The 27,408-nt window shown below is 51.2% G+C and overlaps 1 protein-coding gene across 2 annotated transcripts; it reads right to left on the bottom strand.

Annotated features, from left to right (window-relative positions):
- Window positions 1-9,498: 9,498 nt before the first annotated feature.
- LOC141122104 (uncharacterized) lies at window positions 9,499-26,030 on the bottom strand. 2 transcript variants are annotated; one of them, XM_073611934.1, is made up of 6 exons: window positions 26,010-26,030; window positions 23,835-23,934; window positions 12,218-12,301; window positions 11,992-12,126; window positions 10,589-11,119; window positions 9,499-10,085 (listed from the first exon to the last, which is right to left on the bottom strand). In XM_073611934.1, the coding sequence occupies exons 2-6, from the start codon at window positions 23,866-23,868 to the stop codon at window positions 9,544-9,546; spliced, it is 1,326 nt and encodes a 441-aa protein (XP_073468035.1). In that variant the 5' UTR covers window positions 23,869-23,934; window positions 26,010-26,030; the 3' UTR covers window positions 9,499-9,543. The 2 variants fall into 2 exon arrangements, with proteins under 2 accessions (XP_073468035.1, XP_073468034.1); XM_073611933.1 differs by lacking the exon at window positions 26,010-26,030 and adding an exon at window positions 25,862-26,002.
- Window positions 26,031-27,408: the final 1,378 nt, after the last annotated feature.

Genomic DNA, 27,408 nt, shown 5'->3' with positions numbered 1-27,408 from the left:
CGTGCACACACATTGGTCTCTCCCCTGTATCCCTCCTCCGGTACACACACATTGTTCTCTCCTCTGTATCCCTCCTCCGGCACACACACATTGTTCTCTCCTCTGTATCCCTCCTCCAGCACACACACATTGTTCTCTCCCCTGTGTCCCTCCTTCGGCACACACAAATTGGTATCTCCCCTGTATCCCTCATCCGGCACACACACATTGGTCTCTCCCCTGAATCCCTCCTCCGGCACACACATTGGTCTCTCCCCTGTATAGCTATTCCTGCACACACACATTGGTCTCTCCTCTGTATCCCTCCTCCGACACACACACATTGGTCTCTCCTCTGTATCCCTCCTCCGGCACCAACACATTGGTCTCTCCCCTGTATCCCTCCTCCGGCACATACACATTCATCTCTCCCCTGTATCCCTCCTCCGGTACACACACATTGTATCCCTCCACCGGCACACACACATTGGTCTCACCCCTGTATCCCTCCTCCGGCACACACACATTGGTCTCTCCCCTGTATCCCTCCTCCGGCACACACACATTGGTATCTCCCCTGTATCCCTCCTCTGGCACACACACATTGGTCTCTCCTCTGTAACCCTCCTACGGCACACACATATTGGTCTCTCCCCTGTATCCCTCCTCCGGCACACACACATTCGTCTCTACCATGTATCCCTCCTCCGGTACACACACATTGTATCCCTCCTCCGGCACACACACATTGTTCTCTCCTCTGTATCCCTCCTCCAGCACACACACATTGGTCTCTCCTCTGTATCCCTCCTCCAGCACACACACATTGTTCTCTCCGCTGTGTCCCTCCTTCCGCACACACAAATTGGTATCTCCCCTGTATCCCTCATCCGGCACACACACATTGGTCTCTCCCCTGTATCCCTCCTCCTGCACACACACATTGGTCTCTCCCCTGTATCCCTCCTCCGGCACACACACATTGGTCTCTCCCCTGTATCCCTCCTCCAGCACACACATTGGTCTCTCCCCTGTATAGCTATTCCTGCACACACACACATTGGTCTCTCCCCTGTATTCCTCTCCGACACACACACATTGGTCTCTCCTCTGTATCCCTCCACCGGCAAACACACATTGGTCTCTCCCCTGTATCCCTCCTCCAGCACACACACATTGTATCCCTCCTCCGGCACACACACATTGTTCTCTCCTCTGTATCCCTCCTCCAGCACACACACATTGGTCTCTCCTCTGTATCCCTCCTCCAGCACACACACATTGTTCTCTCCCCTGTGTCCCTCCTTCGGCACACACAAATTGGTATCTCCCCTGTATCCCTCATCCGGCACACACACATTGGTCTCTCCCCTGTATCCCTCCTCCGGCACACACACATTGGTCTCTCCCCTGTATCCCTCCTCCAGCACACACATTGGTCTCTCCCCTGTATCCCTCCTCCGGCACACACACATTGGTCTCTCCCCTGTATTCCTCTCTGACACACACACATTGGTCTCTCCTCTGTATCCCTCCACTGGCACACACACATTGGTCTCTCCCCTGTATCCCTCCTCCGGCACACACACATTCGTCTCTCCCCTGTATCCCTCCTCCGGTACACACACATTGTATCCCTCCTCCGGCACACACACATTGGTCTCTCCCCTGTATCCCTCCTCTGGCACACACACATTGGTCTCTCCCCTGTATCCCTCCTCCGTCACACACACACATTCGTCTCTCCCATGTATCCCTCCTCCGGTACACACACATTGTATCCCTCCTCTGGAACACACTTATTGTCCTCTCCCCTGTGTCCCTCCTCCGGCACACACATTGGTCTCTCCCCTATATCCCTCCTCCGGCACACACTCTCTTTATCCCTCCTCTGGTACACACACATTGGTCTCTCCCCTGTATCCCACATTTTTCTCTCTCCTGTATCCCTCCTCCGGCGCACACACATTGGTCTCTCCCCTGTATCCCTCCTCCGGCACACACACATTGTTCTCTCCTCTGTATCCCTCCTCCAGCACACACACATTGGTCTCTCCTCTGTATCCCTCCTCCAGCACACACACATTGTTCTCTCCCCTGTGTCCCTCCTTCGGCACACACAAATTGGTATCTCCCCTGTATCCCTCATCCGGCACACACACATTGGTCTCTCCCCTGTATCCCTCCTCCTGCACACACACATTGGTCTCTCCCCTGTATCCCTCCTCCGGCACACACACATTGGTCTCTCCCCTGTATCCCTCCTCCGGCACACACATTGGTCTCTCCCCTGTATCCCTCCTCCGGCACACACACATTGGTCTCTCCCCTGTATCCCTCCTCCGGCACACACACACATTCGTCTCTCCCATGTATCCCTCCTCTGGTATACACACATTGTATCCCTCCTCCGGCACACACACATTGGTCTCTCCCCTGTATCCCTCCTCCGGCACACACACATTGGTCTCTCCCCTGTATACCTCCTCCGGCGCACACACATTCGTCTCTCCCATGTATCCCTCCTCCGGTACACACGCATTGTATCCCTCCTCCGGCACACACTCTCTTTATCCCTCCTCTGGTACACACACATTGGTCTCTCCCCTGTATCCCCATGGGTCTCTCTCCTGTATCCCTCCTCCGGCGCACACACATTGGTCTCTCCCCTGTATCCCTCCTCCGGCACACACACTCTCTTTATCCCTCCTCTGGTACACACACACTGGTCTCTCCCCTGTATCCCTCCTCCTGCACACACACATTGGTCTCTCCCCTGTATCCTTCCTCTGGGACACACAAACATTGGTCTCTCCCCTGTATCCCTCCTGCGGCACACACACATTGGTCTCTCCCCTGTATCCCTCCTCCGGCACACACACATTGGTCTCTCCCCTGTATCCCTCCTCCGGCACACACACATTGGTCTCTCCCCTGTATCCCTCCTCCAGCACACACACATTGGTCGCTCTTCTGTATCCCTTCTCCGGCACACACACATTGGTCTCTCCCCTGTATCTCTCCTCCGGCACACACACACACACACATTGGTCTCTCCCCTGTATCCCTCCTCCGGCACACACACATTGGTCTCTCCCCTGTATCCCTCCTCCAGCACACACACATTGGTCGCTCTTCTGTATCCCTTCTCCGGCACACACACATTGGTCTCTCCCCTGTATCCCTCCTCCGGCACACACACATTGGTCTCTCCCCTGTATCCCTCCTCCGGCACACACACATTGGTCTCTCCCCCGTATCCCCACTCCGGCACACACACATTAGTCTCTTCCTTGTATCCCTCCTCCGGTACACACACATTGGTCTCTACCCTGTATCTCTCTTCTGGCACACACACACATTGGTTTCTCCCCTGTATCCCTCCTCTGGCACACACACATTGGTCTCTCCCCTGTATCCCTCCTCCGGCACACACACATTGGTCTCTTCCTTGTATCCCTCCTCCAGCACACACACATTGGTCTCTCCCCTGTATCCCTCCTCCAGCACACACACATTGGTCTCTCCCCTGTATCTCTCCTCCGGCACATACACATTGGTCTCTCCCCTGTATCTCTCCTCCGGCACACACACATTGGTCTCTCCCCTGTATCCCTCCTCCAGCACACACACATTGGTCCCTCCCCTGTATTCCTCCTCCGGCACACACACATTGGTCTCTTCCCTGTATCCCTTCTCCGGCGCACACACATTGGTCTCTCCCCTGTATCCCTCCTCCGGCACAAACACACATTGGTCTCTCCCCTGTATCCCTCCTCAAGCACACACACATTGGTCTCTCCCCTGTATCCCTCCCCCGGCACGCACACATTGGTCTCTTCCCTGTATCCCTCCTCTGGCACACACACATTGGGCTCTTCCCTGTATCCCTACTCCAGGACACACACATTGGTTTCTCCTCTGTATCCCTCCTCCGGCACACACACATTGATCTCTCCCCTGTATTCCTCCTCTGGCACACACACATTGGGCTCTTCCCTGTATCCCTACTCCGGCACACACACATTGGTTTCTCCTCTGTATCCCTCCTTCGGCACACACACATTGATCTCTCCCCTGTATTCCTCCTCTGGCACACACACATTGGGCTCTTCCCTGTATCCCTACTCCGGCACACACACATTGGTTTCTCCTCTGTATCCCTTCTGCGGCACACACACATTGGTCTTTCCTCTGTATCCCTCCGCTGGCACACACATTGGTCTCTCCCCTGTATCCCTACTCTGGCACACACACATTGGACTCTCCCCTGTATCCCTCCTCCGGCACACACACATTGGTCTTTCTTCGTTATCCCTCCTCTGGCACACACATTGGTCTCTCCCCTGTATCCCTCCTCTGGCACACACACATTGGCCTCTCCCCTGTATCCCTTCTCCGGCACTCACACATTGGTCTCTTCCCTGTATCCCTCCTCCTGCACACACACATTGGTCTCTCCCCTGTATCCCCCCTCCGGCACACACACATTGGTCTCTCCCCTGTATCCCTCCTCCGGCACACACATTGGTCTCTCCCTTGTATAGCTATTCCTGCACACACACATTGGTCTCTAAACTGTATCCCTCCTCCGGCACACACATTGGTCTCTCCTCTGTATCCCTCCTCCGGCACACACACATTGGTCTCTCCCCTGTATCCCTCCTCCGGCACACACACATTGGTCTCTCCCCTGTATCCCTCCTCCGGCACACACACATTGGTCTCTCCCCTGTATCCCTCCTCCGGCACACACACATTGGTCTCTCCCCTCTATACCTCCTCCAGCACACACACATTCGTCTGTCCCATGTATCCCTCCTCCGGTACACACACATTGTATCCCTCCTCCGGCACACACTCTCTTTATCCCTCCTCTGGTACACACACATTGGTCTCTCCCCTGTATCCCACATTGATCTCTCCCCTGTATCCCTCCTCCGGCACACACACATTGGTCTCTCCCCTGTATCCCTCCTCTGGCACACACACATTGGTCTCTCCCCTCTATACCTCCTCCAGCACACACACATTCGTCTGTCCCATGTATCCCTCCTCCGGTACACACACATTGTATCCCTCCTCCGGCACACACACTCTCTTTATCCCTCCTCTGGTATACACACACTGGTCTCTCCCCTGTATCCCTCCTCCTGCACAAACACATTGGTCTCTCCCCTGTATCCTTCCTCTGGGACACACAAACATTGGTCTCTCCCCTGTATCCCTCCTGCGGCACACACACATTGGTCTCTCCCCTGTATCCCTCCTCCGGCACACACACATTGGTCTCTCCCCTGTATCCCTCCTCCGGCACACACACATTGGTCTCTCCCCTGTATCCCTCCTCCAGCACACACACATTGGTCTCTCCTCTGTATCCCTTCTCCGGTACACACACATTGGTCTCTCCCCTGTATTTCTCCTCCGGCACACACACACATTGGTCTCTTCCCTGTATCCCTCCTCCAGCACACACACACATTGGTCTCTCCCCTGTATCCCTCCTCCGGCACACACATATTGGTCTCTCCCCTGTATCCCTCCTCCGGCACACACACATTGGTCTCTTCCTTGTATCCCTCCTCCGGTACACACACATTGGTCTCTACCCTGTATCTCTCCTCTGGCACACACACACATTTGTTTCTCCCCTGTATCCCTCCTCTGGCACACACACATTTGTCTCTCCCCTGTATCCCTCCTCTGGCACACACATATTGGTCTCTTCCTTGTATCCCTCCTCCGGCACACACATTGGACTCTTCCCTGTATCTCTCCTCCGGCACACACACATGGGTCTCTCCCCTGTATTCCTCCTCCAGCACACACACATTGGTCCCTCCCCTGTATTCCTCCTCCGGCACACACACATTGGTCTCTTCCCTGTATCCCTCCTCTGGCACAAACACACATTGGTCTCTCCCCTGTATCCCTGCTCCGGCACACACACATTGGTCTCTCCCCTGTATCTCTCCTCCGGCACACACACATTGGTCTCTCCCCTGTATCTCTCCCCCGGCACACACACATGGGTCGCTCCCCTGTATCCCTCCTCCAGCACACACACATTGGTCCCTCCCCTGTATTCCTCCTCCGGCACACACACATTGGTCTCTTCCCTGTATCCCTCCTCTGGCACAAACACACATTGGTCTCTCCCCTGTATGCCTCCTCCAGCACACACACATTGGTCTCTCCCCTGTATCCCTCCCCCGGCACGCACACATTGGTCTCTTCCCTGTATCCCTCCTCTGGCACACACACATTGGTCTCTCCCCTGTATCCCTCCTCCGGCACACACACATTGGCCTCTCCCCTGTATCCCTCCTCCGGCACACACACATTGGTCTTTCTTCTGTATCCCTCCTCTGGCACACACACATTGGCCTCTCCCCTGTTTCCCTCCTCTGGCACTCACACATTGGTCTCTTCCCTGTATCCCTCCTCCGGCACACACAGATTGGTCTCTCCCCTGTATCTCTCCTCCTGCACGCACACATATTGGTCTCTCCTCTGTATCCCTTCTCTGGCACACACACATTGGTCTCTCCCCTGTATGTCTCCTCTGGCACAAAAAACACTGGTCTCTCCCCTGTATCCCTCCTTCGGCATATACACATTGGTCTCTCCCCTGTATCTCTCCTCCGGCACACACAGATTGTTCTCTCCCCTGTATCTCTCCTCTGGCAAACACACATTGGTCTCTCCCCTGTATCCCTCCTCCGGCACACACACATTGGTCTCTCCCCTGTATCCCTCCTCCGGCACACACATTGGTCTCTCCCCTGTATAGCTATTCCTGCACACACACATTGGTCTCTCCCCTGTATCCCTCCTCCGGCACACACACATTGGTCTCTCCTCTGTATCCCTCCTCCGGCACACACACATTCGTCTCTCCCCTGTATCCCTCCTCCGGTACACACACATTGTATCCCTCCTCCGGCACACACATTGGACTCTTCCCTGTATCCCTCCTCCTGCACACACACATTGGTCTCTCCCCTGTATCCCTCCGGCACACATACATTGGTCTCTCCCCTGTATCCCTTCTCCGGCACACACACATTGGTCTCTCCCCTGTATCTCTCCTCTGGCACACACACATTGGTCTCTCCCCTGTATCCCTCCTCCGGCACACACATTGGTCTCTCCCCTGTATCTCTCCTCCGGCACACACACATTGGTCTCTCCCCTGTATCCCTCCTCCGCAACACACACATTGGTCTCTTCCTTGTATCCCTCCTCCGGCACACACATTGGACTCTTCCCTGTATCCCTCCTCCAGCACATACACATTGGTCTCTCCCCTGTATCTCTCCTCCGGCACACACACATTGGTCTCTCCCCTGTATCTCTCCTCCAGCACACACACATTGGTCTCTCCCCTGTATCCCTCCTCCAGCACACACACATTGGTCCCTCCCCTGTATTCCTCCTCCGGCACACACACATTGGTCTCTTCCCTGTATCCCTCCTCCGGCGCACACACATTGGTCTCTCCCCTGTATCCCTCCTCCGGCACAAACACACATTGGTCTCTCCCCTGTATCCCTTCTCCAGCACACACGCATTGGTCTCTCCCCTGTATCCCTCCTCCGGCACAAACACACATTGGTCTCTCCCCTGTATCCCTCCTCCAGCACACACACATTGGTCTCTTCCCTGTATCCCTCCTCTGGCACACACACATTGGGCTCTTCCCTGTATCCCTCCTCCGGCACACACACATTGGTCTCTCCCCTGTATCCCTCCTCCGGCACACACACATTGGTCTTTTCTCTGTATCCCTCCCCTGGCACACACATTGGTCTCTCCCCTGTATCCCTCCTCCGGCGCACACACATTGGCCTCTCCCCTGTATCCCTCCTCCGGCACACACACATTGGCCTCTCCCCTGTATCCCTCCTCCGGCACACACACATTGGCCTCTCCCCTCTATCCCTCCCCCGGCACACACACATTGGTCTTTCTTCTGTATCCCTCCTCTGGCACACACATTGGTCTCTCCCCTGTATCCCTCCTCTGGCGCACACACACATTGGCCTCTCCCCTGTATCCCTCCTCCGGCACTCACACATTGGTCTCTTCCCTGTATCCCTCCTCCGGCACACACACATTGGTCTCTCCCCTGTATCTCTCCTCCTGCACGCACACATATTGGTCTCTCCTCTGTATCCCTTCTGCGGCACACACATATTGGTCTCTCCCCTGTATCTCTCCTCTGGCACACACACACTGGTCTCTCCCCTGTATCCCTCCTTCGGCACATACACATTGTTCTCTCCCCTGTATCTCTCCTCCGGCACACACACATTGGTCTCTTCCCTGTATCCCTCCTCCAGCGCACACACATTGGTCTCTCCCCTGTATCCCTCCTCCGGCACAAACACACATTGGTCTCTCCCCTGTATCCCTTCTCCGGCACACACACATTGATCTCTCCCCTGTATCCCTCCTCTGGCACAAACACACATTGGTCTCTTCCCTGTATCCCTCCTCCGGCACACACACATTGATCTCTCCCCTGTATCCCTACTCTGGCACACACACATTGGTCTTTCCTCTGTATCCCTCCGCTGGCACACACATTGGTCTCTCCCCTGTATCCCTCCTCCGGCACTAACACATTGGCCTCTCCCCTGTATCCCTCCTCCGGCACACACACATTGGTCTTTCTTCTGTATCCCTCCTCTGGCACACACACACATTGGTCTCTCCCCTGTATCCCTCATCCGGCACACACATTGGCCTCTTCCCTTTATGCCTCCTCCGGTACACACACATTGGTCTGTCCCCTGTATCCCTCCTCCGGCACACACACATTGGTCTCTCCCCTGTATCCCTCCTCCAGCACACACACACATTGGTCTCTCCCCTGTATCCCTCCTCCAGCACACACAAACATTGGTCTCTCCCCTGTATCCCTCATCCGGCACACACACATTGGCCTCTCCCCTGTATCCCTCCTCCGGCACACACACATTGGCCTCTTCCCTTTATCCCTCCTCCGGTACACACACATTGGCCTCTTCCCTTTATCCCTCCTCCGGTACACACACATTGATCTCTCCCCTGTATCCCTCCTCCGGCACACACACATTGGTCTCTCCCCTGTATCCCTCATCCGGCACACACATTGGCCTCTCCCCTGTATCCCTCCTCCAGCACACACATTGGCCTCTTCCCTTTATGCCTCCTCCGGTATACACACATTGGTCTCTCCCCTGTATCCCTCCTCCGGCACACACACACACATTGGTCTCTCCCCTGTATCCCTCCTCCGGCACACACACATTGGTCTCTCCCCTGTATCCCTCCTCCAGCACACACACATTGGTCTCTCCCCTGTATCTCTCCTCCGGCACACACATTAATGTCTCCCTTCTGTATCCCTCCTCAGATGCCATCTCACGGACATATGCAATCATGTAAGGTTGTGTAGCTGTACTTGAATCATTAGAGTGTAAGCTCCTCTGGTGCAGTCACACACTGAAATACAGGGATTCCAATAAGTTAACTTAAAACGATAAATTTATTAGAATGAAGTCAGTAAGCGTCTCATGATTTCCCCCGACTCTTCCTTGCTGGATTGGAGGCACTGTGTGGGCGTCCTCCTCTGCCACGGCCAGGTCTGCCACGCCCAATATGGCCACTAGCTGGCATACTTGTGTGTTGGGTGGAGGACTGACCAATGGTCCCGGGCTGATTGTCTGTCCGAGGCATGCTAGCTACTTGCTGAATGATGTGAACCAACTGCTGGAAGCCATTCTGCATGTTAGTAGAAAGGTTCCTTAGAATGACGTTTGTCTGCCTCAGCGTGGCGGTCTGGGCCTTCACACAGGCTGAGAGATGGCGGAGCGAACGCTCTAGTGTTGCATCTGATTGGTGGGGGTCGGGATCGTTCTGTGATGGAACTGAGCTGGACTGCTGGGAGTCACATTGGGCTTCAGAAATGTCCCCATTTTCTTGGCTGTCCTGGTCACTAAACAAGTCATATTTCTCTGTGGAGGCCAGCGAGGTCTCCTCTGCCATGTCCTCCTTCCCTGGCGTGCTGTCCGCTTTCTGTCCACCATCATTGAGGCTCCGCCTGATGGGAAGGGCTATGGCAAGAAGAGCAAGAGAGAGTAAGACTTTGTTCATTACTAGAGATAAACTCTGCCCCCTACACCCCCCCACATGATAGGAGTTAAGGAGGCCTTAAGGGGTGACTAACTCTCTCTCTCGCATCCTCTACCCTCCTGCACTGATATCTGAATGGAGACCCCCAGGAGTGACTCTAACCCTCTCTTCTCCTTCCATTGATATCTGAATGGAGACCACCAGGAGTGACTAACATTCTCTTCTCCATTCTCTACCCCCCTGCACTGATAACTGAATGGAGACCACCAGGAGTGACTAACCCTCTCTTCCCCTACCCCCCTGCACTAATAACTGAGTGGAGACCACCAGGAGGGACACTGACCCTCTTTTCCACCCCCCTGCACTGATATCTGAATGGAGACCACCTGGAGTGACTCTAACCCTCTCTTCCCCTACCCCCTGCACTAATATCTGAGTGGAGACCACCAGGAGTGACTAACATTGATATGAGGGGGTTTCTCACCTTCACATGGGGTCAGTGTGTGGGCTGAGTCCTCCTCCTCGCTCATAGCCGGGGAGTCCACCTCTCCGTTCAGGCTGAGGGCCATCTTGCTGGACATGAGGCTCAGCATGTGCTTCTCGTACGGCCAGAAGAAGACATTGACTTGCTTCCCACCTCTCTGCTTGGCCAGTTTCTCCTTCACCTTCTTCTTGATGTCGGAATACCTCTTCTTACACTGAGCCACGGTGCGGGTATGGTGGGAGACGCTGTTCACCGCCGCCACAATGTCCCTCCAGATCTCCTTCTTCTCTGCCGCAGAGGTTCCCGTTATCAGCCTGCCCAGAATCTTCTCATAATTCTCAGAGATTTTCCTCACCAGGACGTTGTTCTCCCGATCGCTGAACTTCACGTTCCTCAGCCGTTCCCTTTCCAGGAACCGCGCAGTTTCTCCGCGTGTTGGGCGGGTCAGAACTGTCCCCGGGTGCCTACGCTGCCGGTCAGCGCTGAAACGGTTTGATGGGGCCACGTACGCCAAGATCCCCGACGACGATCCTGTATGAGATACATAGAGAAGGTTAGGACATGGGAAGTATAACCAGCCTGGCCGATTTTTTTTTACATGCGATTAGTGCCGGCGGCTATATCCACTAGCAGTAATCATCGTGTAACACAACCGCACTGCGGGAGGAATTCCCCCATCAATACAGCCAGTCATTCATACCAGAAGGCAAAGGAAATATAACCGGCATGTTCACTACCTCCTCTGTTTATAAATGAACACAGAAACGCTCACACGAGTACTCCCGTGTTCAGCAGACCACAGAAAAAGCCTGGTGAGGCGTGTCAAGGTGTTGTCGGCCATATTGTAACCAGGCTTTTTTGTGGCATTGGTGCAGTAAAGGCTTCTTTGTGTTAACTAGACCATGCAGCCCATTTTTGTTCACGTTTTGTGATCCTTGAAACCACCACACCCTCTTTTTCCAGAGCAGCCTGGATTCCTCCAGAGGTTACCTGTGGGGGGTTTCTTTGTATCCCGAACAATTCTTCCCGCACTTGTGGCTGCAATCTTTCTTGGTCTACCTGACCCCGGCTTGGTATCAAGAGATCCTTGAATTTTCCACTTCTTAATAAAACTATTATACAGTACTGACCGGCACAGTCAAGGCTTTGGATATCTTTTCCATTTCTATAAAGTTCTATTACCTTGTTACGCAGGTCTTTTGACAGTTCTTTTCTGCTCCAGAATGTGGTCACTCTGTAGGTATATGATGTAGATATATGAGCAGTCTATAGCTCTATGATGTACATATGGGGTCACTATGGTGTGTTTTATACAGAATGCGGTCACTCTATAGGTATGTGGTCTGTATGATAATGCACAGTGCGGTCACAGCGCAGTAATATATCTGGTACACGTCACTCACCCGGCTCGGTCCTGGACAGAAGGATACGGTCTCGGGGTAGCGGGGGTCCCCACCTGGACACGTCCTCCTCTGGTTCCACCTTCATGATGAGGTCAGGACCGGACTCCGGGCGCTCATACTGGATGCGGTCACTCTCTGTCACAGATGAAGAATGAGGGGGGGACATGGATAGGACACCCCGAGAATTACCCCTCAGCCGTCCCCCAATCTCTGCCTTTCCTCTTACCGGTTTTCATGCCGTCACCGACACCCCGTCGTTCCGAGTCCGCAACCAACTCACATTTCACCATCGGGAGTTCTCCATAATGTCCTGAGGAAGGAAAGATACACAGAGTACTGAGTGTACCCAATATGCCCTCTTCTACCCCTGAGTGTACCCAATATACCCGCTCCTACCCCTGAGTGTACCTAACATACCCTCTTCTACTCTTGAGTGTACCCAATATGCCCTCTTCTACCCAATATACCCCTCCTACCCCTGAGTGTACCCAATATGCCCTCTTCTACCCCTGAGTGTACCCAATATGCCCGCTCCTACCCCTGAGTGTACCCAATATACCCTCTTCTACTCTTGAGTGTACCCAATATGCCCTCTTCTACCCAATATACCCCTCCTACCCCTGAGTTTACCCAATATGCCCTCTTCTACCCCTAAGTGTACCCAATATGCCCGCTCCTACCCCTGAGTGTACCCAATATATCCTCTTCTACCCCTGAGTGTACCCAATATGACCTCTTCTACCCCTGAATGTACCCAATATACCCGCTCTTACCCCTGAGTGTACCCAATATGCCCTCTTCTACCCCTAAGTGTACCCAATATGCCCGCTCCTACCCCTGAGTGTACCCAATATATCCTCTTCTACCCCTGAGTGTACCCAATATGACCTCTTCTACCCCTGAGTGTACCCAATATACCCGCTGTTACCCCTGAGTGTACCCAATATGCCCTCTTCTACCCCTGAGTGTACCCAATATACCCTCTTCTACCCCCGAGTGTATCCAATATACCCGCTCCTACCCCCGAGTGTACCCAATATACCCGCTCTTACCCCTGAGTGTACCCAATATACCCGCTCCTACCCCTGAGTGTACCCAATATACCCGCTCCTACCCCTGAGTGTACCCAATATGCCCTCTTCTACCCAATATGCCCTCTTCTACCCCCGAGTGTACCCAATATACCCGCTCCTACCCCCGAGTGTACCCAATATACCCGCTCCTACCCCTGAGTGTACCCAATATGCCCTCTTCTACCCCTGAGTGTACCCAATATACCCGCTCCTACCCCCAAGTGTACCCAATATACCCGCTCTTACCCCTGAGTGTACCCAATATACCCGCTCCTACGCCTGAGTGTACCCAATATGCCCTCTTCTACCCAATATGCCCTCTTCTACCCCTGAGTGTACCCAATATGCCCTCTTCTACCCCTGAGTGTACCCAATATACCCGCTCCTACCCCTGAGTGTACCTAATATGCCCTCTTCTACCCCTGTGTGTACCCAATATACCCTCTTCTACCCCTGAGTGTACCCAATATGCCCTCTTCTACCCCCGAGTGTACCCAATATGCCCTCTTCTATCCCCGAGTGTACCCAATATACCCGCTCCCACCCCTGAGTGTACCCAATATACCCGCTCCCACCCCCGAGTGTACCCAATATACCCGCTCCCACCCCCGAGTGTACCCAATATACCCGCTCCCACCCCCGAGTGTACCCAATATACCCGCTCCCACCCCCGAGTGTACCCAATATACCCGCTCCCACCCCCGAGTGTACCCAATATACCCACATCTACCCCTGAGTGTACCCAATATACCCGCTACCAACCCTGAGTGTACCCAATATACCCGCTCCCACCCCCGAGTGTACCCAATTTACCCGCTCCCACCCCCGAGCGTACACAATATACCCACTCCCACCCCCGAGTGTACCCAATATACTCGCTCTTACCCCCAAGTGTACCCAAAATACCCGCTCCTATCCCCGAGTGTACCCAAAATACCCGCTCCTATCCCCGAGTGTACCCAATATGCCCTCTTCTACCCCAAGTGTACCCAATATACCCTCTTCTACCCCGAGTGTACCCAAAATACCCGATCCTATCCCAGAGTGTACCCAATATAACCGCTCCCACCCGAGTGTACCCAATATGCCCTCTTCTACCCCTAAGTGTACCCAATATACCCGCTCCTGCCCCTGAGTGTACCCAATATACCCACCTCTACCCCCGAGTGTACCCAATATACCCGCTCCTACCCAATATACCCACCCTTACAATGCCGGGAACCTCCACACATCCTCACATCAACTTCACCTGGGATTCTGGAACCTCCACACATCAGCTTCACCTGGGATCCCGGAACCTCCACACATCCTCACATCAGCTTCACCTGGGATTCTGGAACCTCCACACATCAGCTTCACCTGGGATCCCGGAACCTCCACACATCCTCACATCTGCTTCCCCTGGGATCCCGGAACCTCCAGTAACCTGCACACATCAGCTTCACGTGGGATCCTGGAACCTGCACACATCAGCTTCACCTGGGATTCCGGAACCTCTAGGAACCTCCACACATCAGCTTCACCTGGGATCCCGGAACCTCCACACATCAGCTTCACCTGGGATCCCGTAACCTCCACACATCAGCTTCACCTGGGATTCTGGAACCCACACATCCTCACATCAGCTTCCCCTGGGATCCCGGAACCTCCACACATCAGCTTCACCTGGGATCCTGGAACCTCCACACATCAGCTTCACCTGGGATCCCGGAACCTCCACACATTCCAATCACCACCAAAAACATCATCAGAAGCCTTAGAGACAGCACATCACCAAACGACATCATTCCCACAAAACTCCTGAAAGAATGTTCTGACATCTTGGCTCCTTCTATAACACACCTCATCAACCAGTCGTTCAAAGAAAGGACTGTTCCAATCGCCCTCAAACATGGCATCTTCAAACCCCTCCTAAAGAAACCCAACCTCGACCCTAAGGACCCTAACTATCGCAGACTGATAACAAGCCTCAACACCATCTCCAAGATTATTGAGAAAGCAGTAGTACAACAGCTACAACACCACCTGGACACACACAATCTCTTGGACCCTCTACAATCAGGCTTCCACCCAGGCCATGGCACAGAAACAGCACTTCTCAAAATATGAGACAACGCCCTCAAAGCAGCTGATGATGGAGAATCATGTCTCCTGGCACTGTTGGACCTCAGTGCAGCATTCGATACAGTGGACCACAATACTCTACTCATCCACCTCACAGAAGTAGCAGGAGTCACAGATTTAGATCTACAATGGTTCGCATCCTTCTTAGGAAATCGCTCTCAGACAGTGAAACTAGGAGCATTCACCTCTGAAACCTGCGCAATCTCTTGTGGAGTCCCTCAAGGTTCACCCTTGTCACCAGTGCTCTTCAACATCTACATCCGCCCACTCCTCAAAATCATCAGAAAATCGGACCTCTGCTTCCACTCATACGCTGATGATACCCAACTCTACTTTAGCATCACCGGAGAAAAAGACCATCATCAGCGACTAGAAAAATGCCTCGTGTGTAGGAGCTTCTTCTCCTACACACAAACCAAAATTCCAAAACTAAGACCCCATGGACACCGCCCACCATCTTTGGACAGACCATCTCTCCTAACACAAAAGCCAAGAGTCTCGGAGTCATTTTTGACTCAGAAATGTCAATGAATGCACAAATAGGATCAGTAGTCAGCGGATCTCACCATCTCCTCCACCTGCTACGTAGACTCATCCCCTTCGTCCCAGAAGTGGACAAAGCAGCAGTAGTTGGAACAATCATCAATTCCCGACTCGACTATGCAAACTCCCTCTACATAGAAGTACCCCAATATCAGCTTGCGCGCTTACAACTCAAAAACAATCCAAAACACGGCGGCAAGACTGTTAACAGGAAAAAAACCCTGGGAATCCATCTCCCCTTCCCTGAGGAGCCTACATTGGCTAACCGTAAAGAATCGAATCACCTTCAAGACCCTCTGCCTCACCCACAAATGTATACAAGGTAACGCCCCTCAATACCTCCAAGAGAAAATAAAACGCTACACACCCAATCGCAGTCTTCGATCTTCTAACCAAAACCTCCTCCTTATTCCAAAACCCCGCTACAAAACAAAGGGAGAACGAAGATTCGCAGTCCAAGGACCACGGCTATGGAACGCTCTACCTACTCACATTCACGTGGAAGAAAACCATCAGGCCTTCAGAAAGAAACTCAAGACCTACCTCTTCTAAGAAGCTGGACAACACAGGACGGATCGAGCGCCTTAAGGCGATTCAGTTAGCATTTGCAGCGCTATACAAATCATTCATTCATTCACACATCAGCTTCACCTGGGATCCCGGAACCTCCACACATCAGCTTCACCTGGGATTCTGGAACCCGCACACATCCTGACATCAGCTTCCACCTGAGATACCTCATCAGCTTCCCCTGGGATCCCGGAACCTCCACACATCAGCTTCACCTGGGATTCTGGAACCCGCACACATCCTCACATCAGCTTCCCCCTGGGATACAACATCAGCTTCTCCTGGGATCCCGGAACCTCCAGGAACCTGCACACATCAACTTCCCCTGGGATCCTGGAGCCCCCACACATCCTCACATCAGCTTCCCCTGGGATCCCGGAACCTGCACACATCAGCTTCCCCTGGGATCCTGGAACCTCCACAATTCATCTTCACCTGGGATCCCGGAACCTCCACACATCCCCACATCAGCTTCCCCTGGGATCCCGGAACCTCCAGTAACCTGCACACGTCAGCTTCACGTGGGATCCCTGAACCTCCAGTAACCTGCACACATCAGCTTCCTTTTGGAACCCGGATCTCCACACATCAGCTTCCCCTGGGATCCCGGAACCTCCACACATCAGCTTCCCCTGGGATCCCGGAACCTCCACACATCAGCTTCACCTGAGATCCTGGAGCCCGCACACATCCTCACATCAGCTTCACCAGAGATCCTGGAGCCCGCACACATCCTCACATCAGCTTCCCCTGGGATCCCGAAACCTCCAGTAACCTGCACACATCAGCTTCCCCTGGGATCCCAGAACCTCCAGTAACCTGCACACATCAGCTTCACCTGGGATCCCAGAACCTCCAGTAACATGCACACATCAGCTTCACCTGGGATCCCAGAACCTCCAGTAACATGCACACATCAGCTTCACCTGGGATCCCAGAACCTCCAGTAACCTGCACACATCAGCTTCACCTGGGATCCCAGAACCTCCAGTAACATCCTCACATCAGCTTCACCTGGGATCCCAGAACCTCCAGTAACATGCACACATCAGCTTCACCTGGGATCCCGGAACCCACACACATCCTCACATCAGCTTCCCCTGGGATCCCCAAACCTGCACACATCAGCTTCACCTGGGATCCTGGAACCTCCACACATCAGCTTCACCTGGGATCCCAGAACCTCCAGGAACCTGCACACATTAGCTTCCTTTTGGAACCCGGATCTCCACACATCAGCTTCCCCTGGGCTCCTGGAACCTCCACACGGCCTCACATCAGCTTCCCCTGGGATCCCGGAACCTCCACACATCAGCTTCACCTGGGATCCTGGAGCCCACACACATCCTCACATCAGCTTCCCCTGGGATCCCGGAACCTCCAGGAACCTGCACACATCAGCTTCCCCTGGGATCCAGGAACCCGCACACATCCTCACATCAGCTTCCCCTGGGATCCCGGAACCTCCAGTAACCTGCACACGTCAGCTTCACGTGGGATCCCAGAACCTCCAGTAACCTGCACACATCAGCTTCCTTTTGGAACCCGGATCTCCACACATCAGCTTCCCCTGGGATCCCGGAACCTCCACACATCAGCTTCCCCTGGGATCCCGGAACCTCCACACATCAGCTTGACCTGAGATCCTGGAGCCCGCACACATCCTCACATCAGCTTCACCTGGGATCCTGGAGCCCGCACACATCCTCACATCAGCTTCCCCTGGGATCCCGAAACCTCCAGTAACCTGCACACATCAGCTTCCCCTGGGATCCCGAAACCTCCAGTAACCTGCACACATCAGGTTCACCTGGGATCCCAGAACCTCCAGTAACCTGCACACATCAGCTTCACCTGGGATCCCGGAACCCACACACATCCTCACATCAGCTTCCCCTGGGATCCCCAAACCTGCACACATCAGCTTCACCTGGGATCCTGGAACCTCCACACATCAGACATCAGACACCCAGAACCTCCAGGAACCTGCACACATTAGCTTCCTTTTGGAACCCGGATCTCCACACATCAGCTTCCCCTGGGCTCCTGGAACCTCCACACATCCTCACATCAGCTTCCCCTGGGATCCCGGAACCTCCACACATCAGCTTCACCTGGGATCCTGGAGCCCACACACATCCTCACATCAGCTTCCCCTGGGATCCCGGAACCTCCAGGAACCTGCACACATCAGCTTCCCCTGGGATCCAGGAACCCGCACACATCCACACATCAGCTTCACCTGGGATCCCGGCACCTCCAGGAACCTGCACACGTTAGTGGCCTCTTGTCTGACTATGGGCCCTGGCTTTTCAGGGAACACTACTCTTTGAGACCCTTGGAGTGGTCTTGCTTCGGTTTTGGGATTTACTCCCCAAAACACACAGACTCTGGGAATCAAGGCCTGGGACACAGATTTGGGTCCTTTGTGCCCAAACCAGCAATGACCGCTTTAGATTGTGAGACTCAGAGCAGATGTTAATATGATCAGCTCAGAGCAACCTGATACTGGGGTCTCCCGATACCGGCGTCTCCCGATACTGGGGTCTCCTGCTATAGTCTGTTTATTAAGGTGTTATGAGTTTTTCTGTTACCTATGTGCCTCCTAGGTTTGCATTCCCATTGTTGAGTCACCTATTGTTTCTGTCTGTCTGATCATCTCTTGGAGATGTGATTAATATTGTGACCACTGTACCTTCTTATGGAACCATTGTGGGATGTTTTGTGTTTATAATAATGTGTAATATACTTTGTGTATCCAGGGTGGTGGGCTTCATGTCGGATGGTCTGGGTCCCCCTGGACTAATCAAGGCTTGTTGGTAATTAGCGTACTGTGTATGTATGTTGGCTGTTCCTTAGATGTGCTAATTGGCAAGGATAATATGATCAAGCTATTACCTGATCTTGCATGGTATATATTCTGTGTCACTTCACAATAAAGTCCCAGTTCCAGTTTGCACCTAAGCTAGTGTCATCTAGTCCTTAGGTGCAACATTCAGCTATAATACCCGATTCCTGGGTCCAGACTGGAGGGAGCTGTATCTTGATGGAAGAACCAAAGCTGGGTGCTGGACGGTTTCGTCACATTTGGTGGCAAGCGGTGGGATGCTTCCTGCAGTCTGGGATATCCAGACCACCACCGGGATCTGAAGTTCCGGTTAGCAGGAGAGGTACAGATACGAGCCACCATGGAAGAGGAATTCATAAGGAGAGTGCAAGAGATGCAGATGAAGCACAGAGGACCTGTGCCAATGCAGGTTCTGCTGGGATGGTATGACTCTGGCCTCCATCAACTCTGGAAGGAAGAGCTGGACTAAGAGCAGCACCGCCAAGGAAAATTTCAACTTTACATCCACGTAAGGTACTGGTCACATTATGAAGTGTGAGTGCTGTTATTGGGGGAATACCCGCACAAGGAGAGGACACCTGAATTAAGCAGGCTGGTTCAGCTACAGAGCCCTCTGGTGACATGTATCCCAAGCATGCCCTTGGACAGCAGGTGACAGCCCGAAGGAAGGCTTTGGCTATGGTGGCCTGGGACTGTTGTTCTGGAGCCTGATCATGGACCCTGACTTTGGGAGTGATCTGGAGTGGCGTTCGGAGGAAATCTTGGAGTACAGAGACCGGAGGCTGAATGTCTTGGAAGTCCACTGGGCACTGGAAGATTTGGAGTTTCTAGCCAATCAGGAATGGGAACTGGAGATTGCCTACATACGTCTGCTAGACTCTGCTCAGCAGCGGTCTGGGCTCCCTTTGTCTGAGACTATCAGGAAATACCAGCGGACAGCTCTGAAATCCTGGCTAAAGTGTCGGCAAAGGGACAGAGTGATAATATGCTTTGCCCACCTCCAACTACAGAAACTGAGCTCCTATGGCGGATGCAGCAAGTGTTGACTCACCTTGATGAACCTGTTTCTGCACAGGACAAGCTTGGATGGAGGAATACGTCTGTCCAGCAGCCGGATAAGGGTACGGGAGCAGCCGGCTCATCTCCCCAGCAGCAGGTCAAAGACTTGGGAGAGGAGGTGGTCGTCCTTACTCCTCCGCCACCAGCTCCAGAGACCGGGGATTTAATAGACTTTTTTGCTGAGGAGAACAACCCAGTGAACCTCCAGAAGAGGAACTGACACCAAGGCAGAGGCTCTGCTGACCTCTGCCTGCAACAATCAGTGGCCCTGGAGGATTTGTGCAAAGCCACTGACTTTCCGTTTTGCTTCACAGCGGAAGAGCTGGCATCAGGGCAGAACATCACTGAGCTCTGCCCAGCACCAACAGCAGCTTCAGCCTTCCTGAGAGAAGAAGCAGCATCTATTCTCTATTATCTATTCATTTTTTGGTCCAATGCCTCTTCCTTTTTGATTAGAGGTGTAGGTCATCCTTTTTGTTTAGTTGTTAGGAACACTAATAGCCTTTGCTACGGAGTGTAATGTTTACTTACTGTTTATAATGTATGTATGTTGATTGTCCACTAGATGGCATCTGTCTCACTAGCATGTCATGTTATTTGCTTGGTGAATAGCATTTACAGCGGGCTATTAACGCCTTTGCCTTCCTTCAGTTTACTAGATAGGCTGTGATTAGCCTCCAAGTTGACTTATTGTACTTTCTATTTGGGTTGTCTTAGCCAATAGCGGCGCTTCACGTAGCGCCGTCTGGCTACTTAATGCGCATGCGCGTACGTGATTACGTACCCCTGATGACGTCAGTTGTGACGAAACGGCCGTAGGGTCACAACGTGAACTCGTATCGCGCATGCACGATTCAATTTTAAACGGCAAACTAGTTTTTTTTTTATCTCTGATTGGATTTCTGTGGATTTTTTACTCTGCATTTGAGCTATATATACAGCATTCATTTGATATTTTTTAAAATAAAAGTATTTGGCAATCTACACTATGGGAATCCCCTTTTTCTTTAACACAGTTCACCTGCTGGAGTGCTTGAGCTTTCAAGGTATCCTGTTACTTCACTGTCCGGAGCGTTCCCTGCTGTCACTAAGGACATTCCTGGGAAGGAGGAAGGAGAGTCGAGGACCATCAGCCTATGTCCTATCGTGAATTCTCTGGTGATCTACCAAGCCTGTATTGACCCCCCTGAGTAAGGGCGGTCGCAGGCTTTCTGGTAAGCCTCCATTCTTCTTACACTTGGTGACGGGCAGCACTACTAAGTTGGAGCATTACACTGGGATCCTTTAACACGCTCCTCTTATATGCAATCAGTTTTGGATTTTTTTTGGACTTTTTCATTGTTTTTGAACCATTTCACTATTTTTTTGGTACATTCATTGTATGTAGTGTTGATTTTTTTTCACTTACACTGTATCATTTTATTTTGATAATAACTTATTGATCTTGTCCAGCGCTGCACTTTATACACATTGTTTTTTGCCCTTATATCGGGGTTATAGTGTTCAGCAGCAGGACCTCCATCACGGTTGAATATTTATAACATTTATTGAGTTTTATAGCACATGCACCTAGCGCAATCCTTTTTTTGTTTATTTTGAGAAGAAGCAGCACGCCTTTCTCCCACAACACTGACAGGACCATGGGGTTTCCTGCCAGCAGAATCTGTGGAGTTACAACAAACTTCTCCAGCTGAAGCGCTGGCCATGGGACAGAGTGCTGCCCAGCTCTGTCCACCCTTGTCTGCAAAAACAGCAGAGGCACTGGCGAAATGGAAAGAGGGTCCAAGACCTCTGCCCCACACCCAGAGCAGTTCCCTAGGCCCAGGGAGAGAGGGTGGTGGTTCTTCTTCCCTAGTAGCAGACCAGGATCCAGGGGGGAGAAGGGAGAGGAGGTGGTTGTCCTCACTCCCCAGCACTAGATCCATGGCTTGGTAGAGAAGGTGCTCATCCCCCCCCCCCCCCCCCCCAAAAACGGCAGATCCACAGTCCAGGAGAGGAGGAGGTTGTCCTCACTTCCCAGTGACAGAGATGCAGGGAGGGGAGGAAGCCATTTCCCTTCCCCAGTAGCAGGCCAAGGACCAGGGAGAGGAGGTGGTCATCCTCCCTCCCCAGCTGCAGATCCACAGTCCGGGAGAGGAGGTGGTCATCCTCCCTCCCCAGCTGCAGATCCACAGTCCGGGAGAGGAGGTGGTCATCCTCACTTCCCAGCGACAGTCAGAGATGCAGGGAGGGGAGGAGCCATTTCCCTCCCCAGTGGCTGGCCAAGGACCAGGGAGAGGAGGTGGTCATCCTCCCTCCCCAGCTGCAGATCCACAGTCCGGGAGAGGAGGTGGTCATCCTCCCTCCCCAGCTGCAGATCCACAGTCCGGGAGAGGAGGTGGTCATCCTCACTTCCCAGCGACAGTCAGAGATGCAGGGAGGGGAGGAGCCATTTCCCTCCCCAGTGGCTGGCCAAGGACCAGGGAGAGGAGGTGGTCATCCTCAATTCCCAGTGAGCCTGGGGGACCCTTGGAGTGGTCATGCTTTGGATGCAGGTCCATGTCTCCCCAAAACATACAGATACAGATTTGGGGGTCTCTATACCCAAACCAGCAATGACTGCTTTAGACTGAGACTTAGCAGTAGACGTTAATAGAATCAGCTCAAGCCACCTGATACTGGGGTCTCCTGCTATAGTCTGATTATTAGGGGGTCTTTCTCTCTCATTGTAATATTCCCCATTGTGTGCCTCCTAGGGGTGAATTCCCATTGCTAATTGAGTCACCTATTGTTTCTGTCTGTCTGATCTTCTGTTGGAGATGTGAATAATATTTGGACCACTTTACCTTCTTATGGAACCATTGTGGGATGTTATAGGATTATAATAAATGTGTAATGTACTTTTGTGTATCCAGGATGGTGGGCTGGGTGCCTGGATGGTCTGGGCAACCCCGGACTAATCAAGGCTTGTTGGTAATTAGTGTACTGTGTATGTTGTCTGTTCCTTAGATGTGCTAGTTGTCAAAGATCACGTGATTGGGCTCTTACCTGATCTTCTGTGCTATACAGTATATTGTGGGTGAGTTTACAATAAAAGTTCCAGTTTTCACCTAAGCTAGTGTCGTCTAGTCCTTGTATGCTCAGCTATAATACCCGGTTCTTGGGTCAAGACTGGAGGAAACTGTATATCTTGATGGAGACACCCAAGCTGGAAGATCCATCACACCCACACCATCCTGACTGCTTGTCTGGCCAACTCCAGCCACAATTCACAACTCCACCCACAACTCAATGTTATAATGGCCTGCAAGATGGCTAAATGTATTTGGCGTCTATTAAGAAAGAGCAGACTGTGGGAGGAGTCCTAAGCAGGTTGTGGCCAGACTGTGGGAGGAGCCCTAAGCAGGTTGTGGCCAAACTGTGGGAGGAGCCCTAAGCAGGTTGTGGCCAAACTGTGGGAGGAGCCCTAAGCAGGTTGTGGCCAAACTGTGGGAGGAGCCCTAAGCAGGTTGTGGCCAAACTGTGGGAGGAGCCCTAAGCAGGTTGTGGCCAAACTGTGGGAGGAGCCCTAAGCAGGTTGTGGTCAAACTGTGGGAGGAGCCCTAAGCAGGTTGTGGTCAGAGGAAACCTCCAGCCTCAGTACTCACCTATAGGACCTGAGAAGGGGAACCGTTCTTCCATCCTGATCACCAATGTCAGGAATAAGGAGAGCCAGGACCTGGGATCAGAGGAGGGGGGCCACCAGATCTGTACAACATGAGAGAGGATACAATACATGTCATCTACCACAAGAGGGTGATGAGGGCAATACAGAAGACACAGAATAGAACATCTACATGCTCTGTATACTACAATATAGAGCGCACTACATACCCCTCCCCCCATACCGACCACACTACACCCCTCCCCCATACACCAACCACACTACACCCCTCCCCCATACACCAACCACACTACACCCCTCCCCCCAAACTGATTGCAGAGAGATTACTAAACAATGTACAGTGCATACCCCAATATACTAATAGAGATATATATATATATATATATATATATATATATATATATATATATATATATATATATATATATACACACACACACACACACACACACACACACACACACTGTGTGTATATAGGATGTGAGTGATTTGTATACTCCTGTGTTGTGTGATAGATATATATATATATGTGTATTCTGTATATAGTGTATACTATGTGTGTGGGATGTCAGTGATGTGTATATCATTATATATATATATCATACAGTGTACACCCATTATATACACACACACACAGTGTATGTGTATATATATATATATATATATATATATATATATATATATATATATATATATATATATATATATATATATATATATATATATATATATCCTATACACAGTACACACCCCTATATACAGTGTATACACATCATATACTATATACATATATAACACCTCTATACAGTGTACACACATCATATACTATATATATATATATAACACCTCTATACAGTGTACACACATCATATACTATATATATATATATATATATAACACCTCTATACAGTGTACACACATCATATACTATATACATATATATATATATATAACACCTCTATACAGTGTACACACATCATATACTATATACATATATATAACACCTCTATACAGTGTACACACATCATATACTATATACATATATATATATAACACCTCTATACAGTGTACACACATCATATACTATATACATATATATAACACCTCTATACAGTGTACACACATCATATACTATATACATATATATATATAACACCTCTATACAGTGTACACACATCATATACTATATATATATATATATATATAACACCTCTATACAGTGTATACACATCATATACTATATACATATATATAACACCTCTATACAGTGTATACACATCATATACTATATATATATATATATATATATATATACATATATAACACCTCTATACAGTGTACACACATCATATACTATATATATATATAACACCTCTATACAGTGTATACACATCATATACTATATACATATATATATATAACACCTCTATACAGTGTACACACATCATATACTATATACATATATATATATATATAACACCTCTATACAGTGTATACACATCATATACTATATATATATAACACCTCTATACAGTGTATACACATCATATACTATATATATATATATATATATATATATATATAACACCTCTATACAGTGTACACACATCATATACTATATACATATATATATATATAACACCTCTATACAGTGTATACACATCATATACTATATATATATATATAACACCTCTATACAGTGTATACACATCATATACTATATATATATATATATATATATATATAACACCTCTATACAGTGTACACACATCATATACTATATATATATATATAACACCTCTATACAGTGTACACACATCATATACTATATACATATATATAACACCTCTATACAGTGTATACACATCATATACTATATACATATATATAACACCTCTATACAGTGTATACACATCATATACTATATACATATATATAACACCTCTATACAGTGTACACACATCATATACACACACAATACACACTGTATATATAATATATACACCTTACCTACATCCCACATACAGAGGATCTATCATACATAATATATACACAGACCCCTCCTCCTTCTCTCTGTATGGAGAGATCACACTGCATGCTGGGAAATGTAGTTCTATACCAGGAACTACATCACAATCCATCCCACAATGCATCTCACCTCTTTCCTGTGTCATCCAACTTTATATATACAGTAGGATTGGAACCAGGATCACGTGACGTCGCCGCATACCGAGGTCGGCCATCTTGTTGGTTGGAAACATCTCTATAGAAAAAATGGGAGGCGTGCCCTCTGAGCGGTGGGAGGAGTCGGGTTAGTATTGCGGTGATAGGGAGGAAGGCGTGTCTGTGGAGCGGTGGGAGGAGTCGGTTTAGTATTGTGGTAGATGGGAAGGAAGGCGTGTCTGTGGAGCGGTGGGAGGAGTCGGGTTAGTATTGCGGTGATAGGGAGGAAGGCGTGTCTGTGGAGCGGTGGGAGGAGTCGGGTTAGTATTGCGGTAGATGGGGAGGAAGGCGTGTCCTCTGAGCGGTGGGAGGAGTCGGTATTAGTATAGCGGTGGATGGGATGAGAGGCGTGTCCTCGGAGAGGTGGGAGGAGTCGGTATTAGTATAGCGGTGGATGGGATGAGAGGCGTGTCCTCGGAGAGGTGGGAGGAGTCGGTATTAGTATAGCGGTGGATGGGATGAGAGGCGTGTCCTCGCAGAGGTGGGAGGAGTCGGTATTAGTATAGCGGTGGATGGGATGAGAGGCGTGTCCTCGGAGCGGTGGGAGGAGTCGGTATTAGTATAGCGGTGGATGGGATGAGAGGCGTGTCCTCGGAGAGGTGGGTGGAGTCGGTATTAGTATAGCGGTGGATGGGATGAGAGGCGTGTCCTCTGAGCGGTGGGAGGAGTCGGTATTAGTATAGCGGTGGATGGGATGAGAGGCGTGTCCTCGAGCGGTGGGAGGAGTCGGTATTAGTATAGCGGTGGATGGGATGAGAGGCGTGTCCTCTGAGCGGTGGGAGGAGTCGGTATTAGTATAGCGGTGGATGGGATGAGAGGCGTGTCCTCGGAGCGGTGGGAGGAGTCGGTATTAGTATAGCGGTGGATGGGATGAGAGGCGTGTCCTCGGAGCGGTGGGAGGAGTCGGTATTAGTATAGCGGTGGATGGGATGAGAGGCGTGTCCTCGGAGAGGTGGGTGGAGTCGGTATTAGTATAGCGGTGGATGGGATGAGAGGCGTGTCCTCGGAGAGGTGGGAGGAGTCGGTATTAGTATAGCGGTGGATGGGATGAGAGGCGTGTCCTCGGAGAGGTGGGTGGAGTCGGTATTAGTATAGCGGTGGATGGGATGAGAGGCGTGTCCTCGGAGAGGTGGGAGGAGTCGGTATTAGTATAGCGGTGGATGGGATGAGAGGCGTGTCCTCGGAGCGGTGGGAGGAGTCGGTATTAGTATAGCGGTGGATGGGAGGCGTGTCCTCGGAGCGGTGGGAGGAGTCGGTATTAGTATAGCGGTGGATGGGATGAGAGGCGTGTCCTCGGAGAGGTGGGTGGAGTCGGTATTAGTATAGCGGTGGAT

This window comes from Aquarana catesbeiana, unplaced genomic scaffold (assembly GCF_042186555.1).
Source record: "Aquarana catesbeiana isolate 2022-GZ unplaced genomic scaffold, ASM4218655v1 unanchor243, whole genome shotgun sequence".
Taxonomy (NCBI): Eukaryota; Metazoa; Chordata; class Amphibia; order Anura; family Ranidae; genus Aquarana; species Aquarana catesbeiana.
Note: the sequence above shows the minus strand (reverse complement) of the source record. Positions and strands in the feature narration are given on the sequence as shown.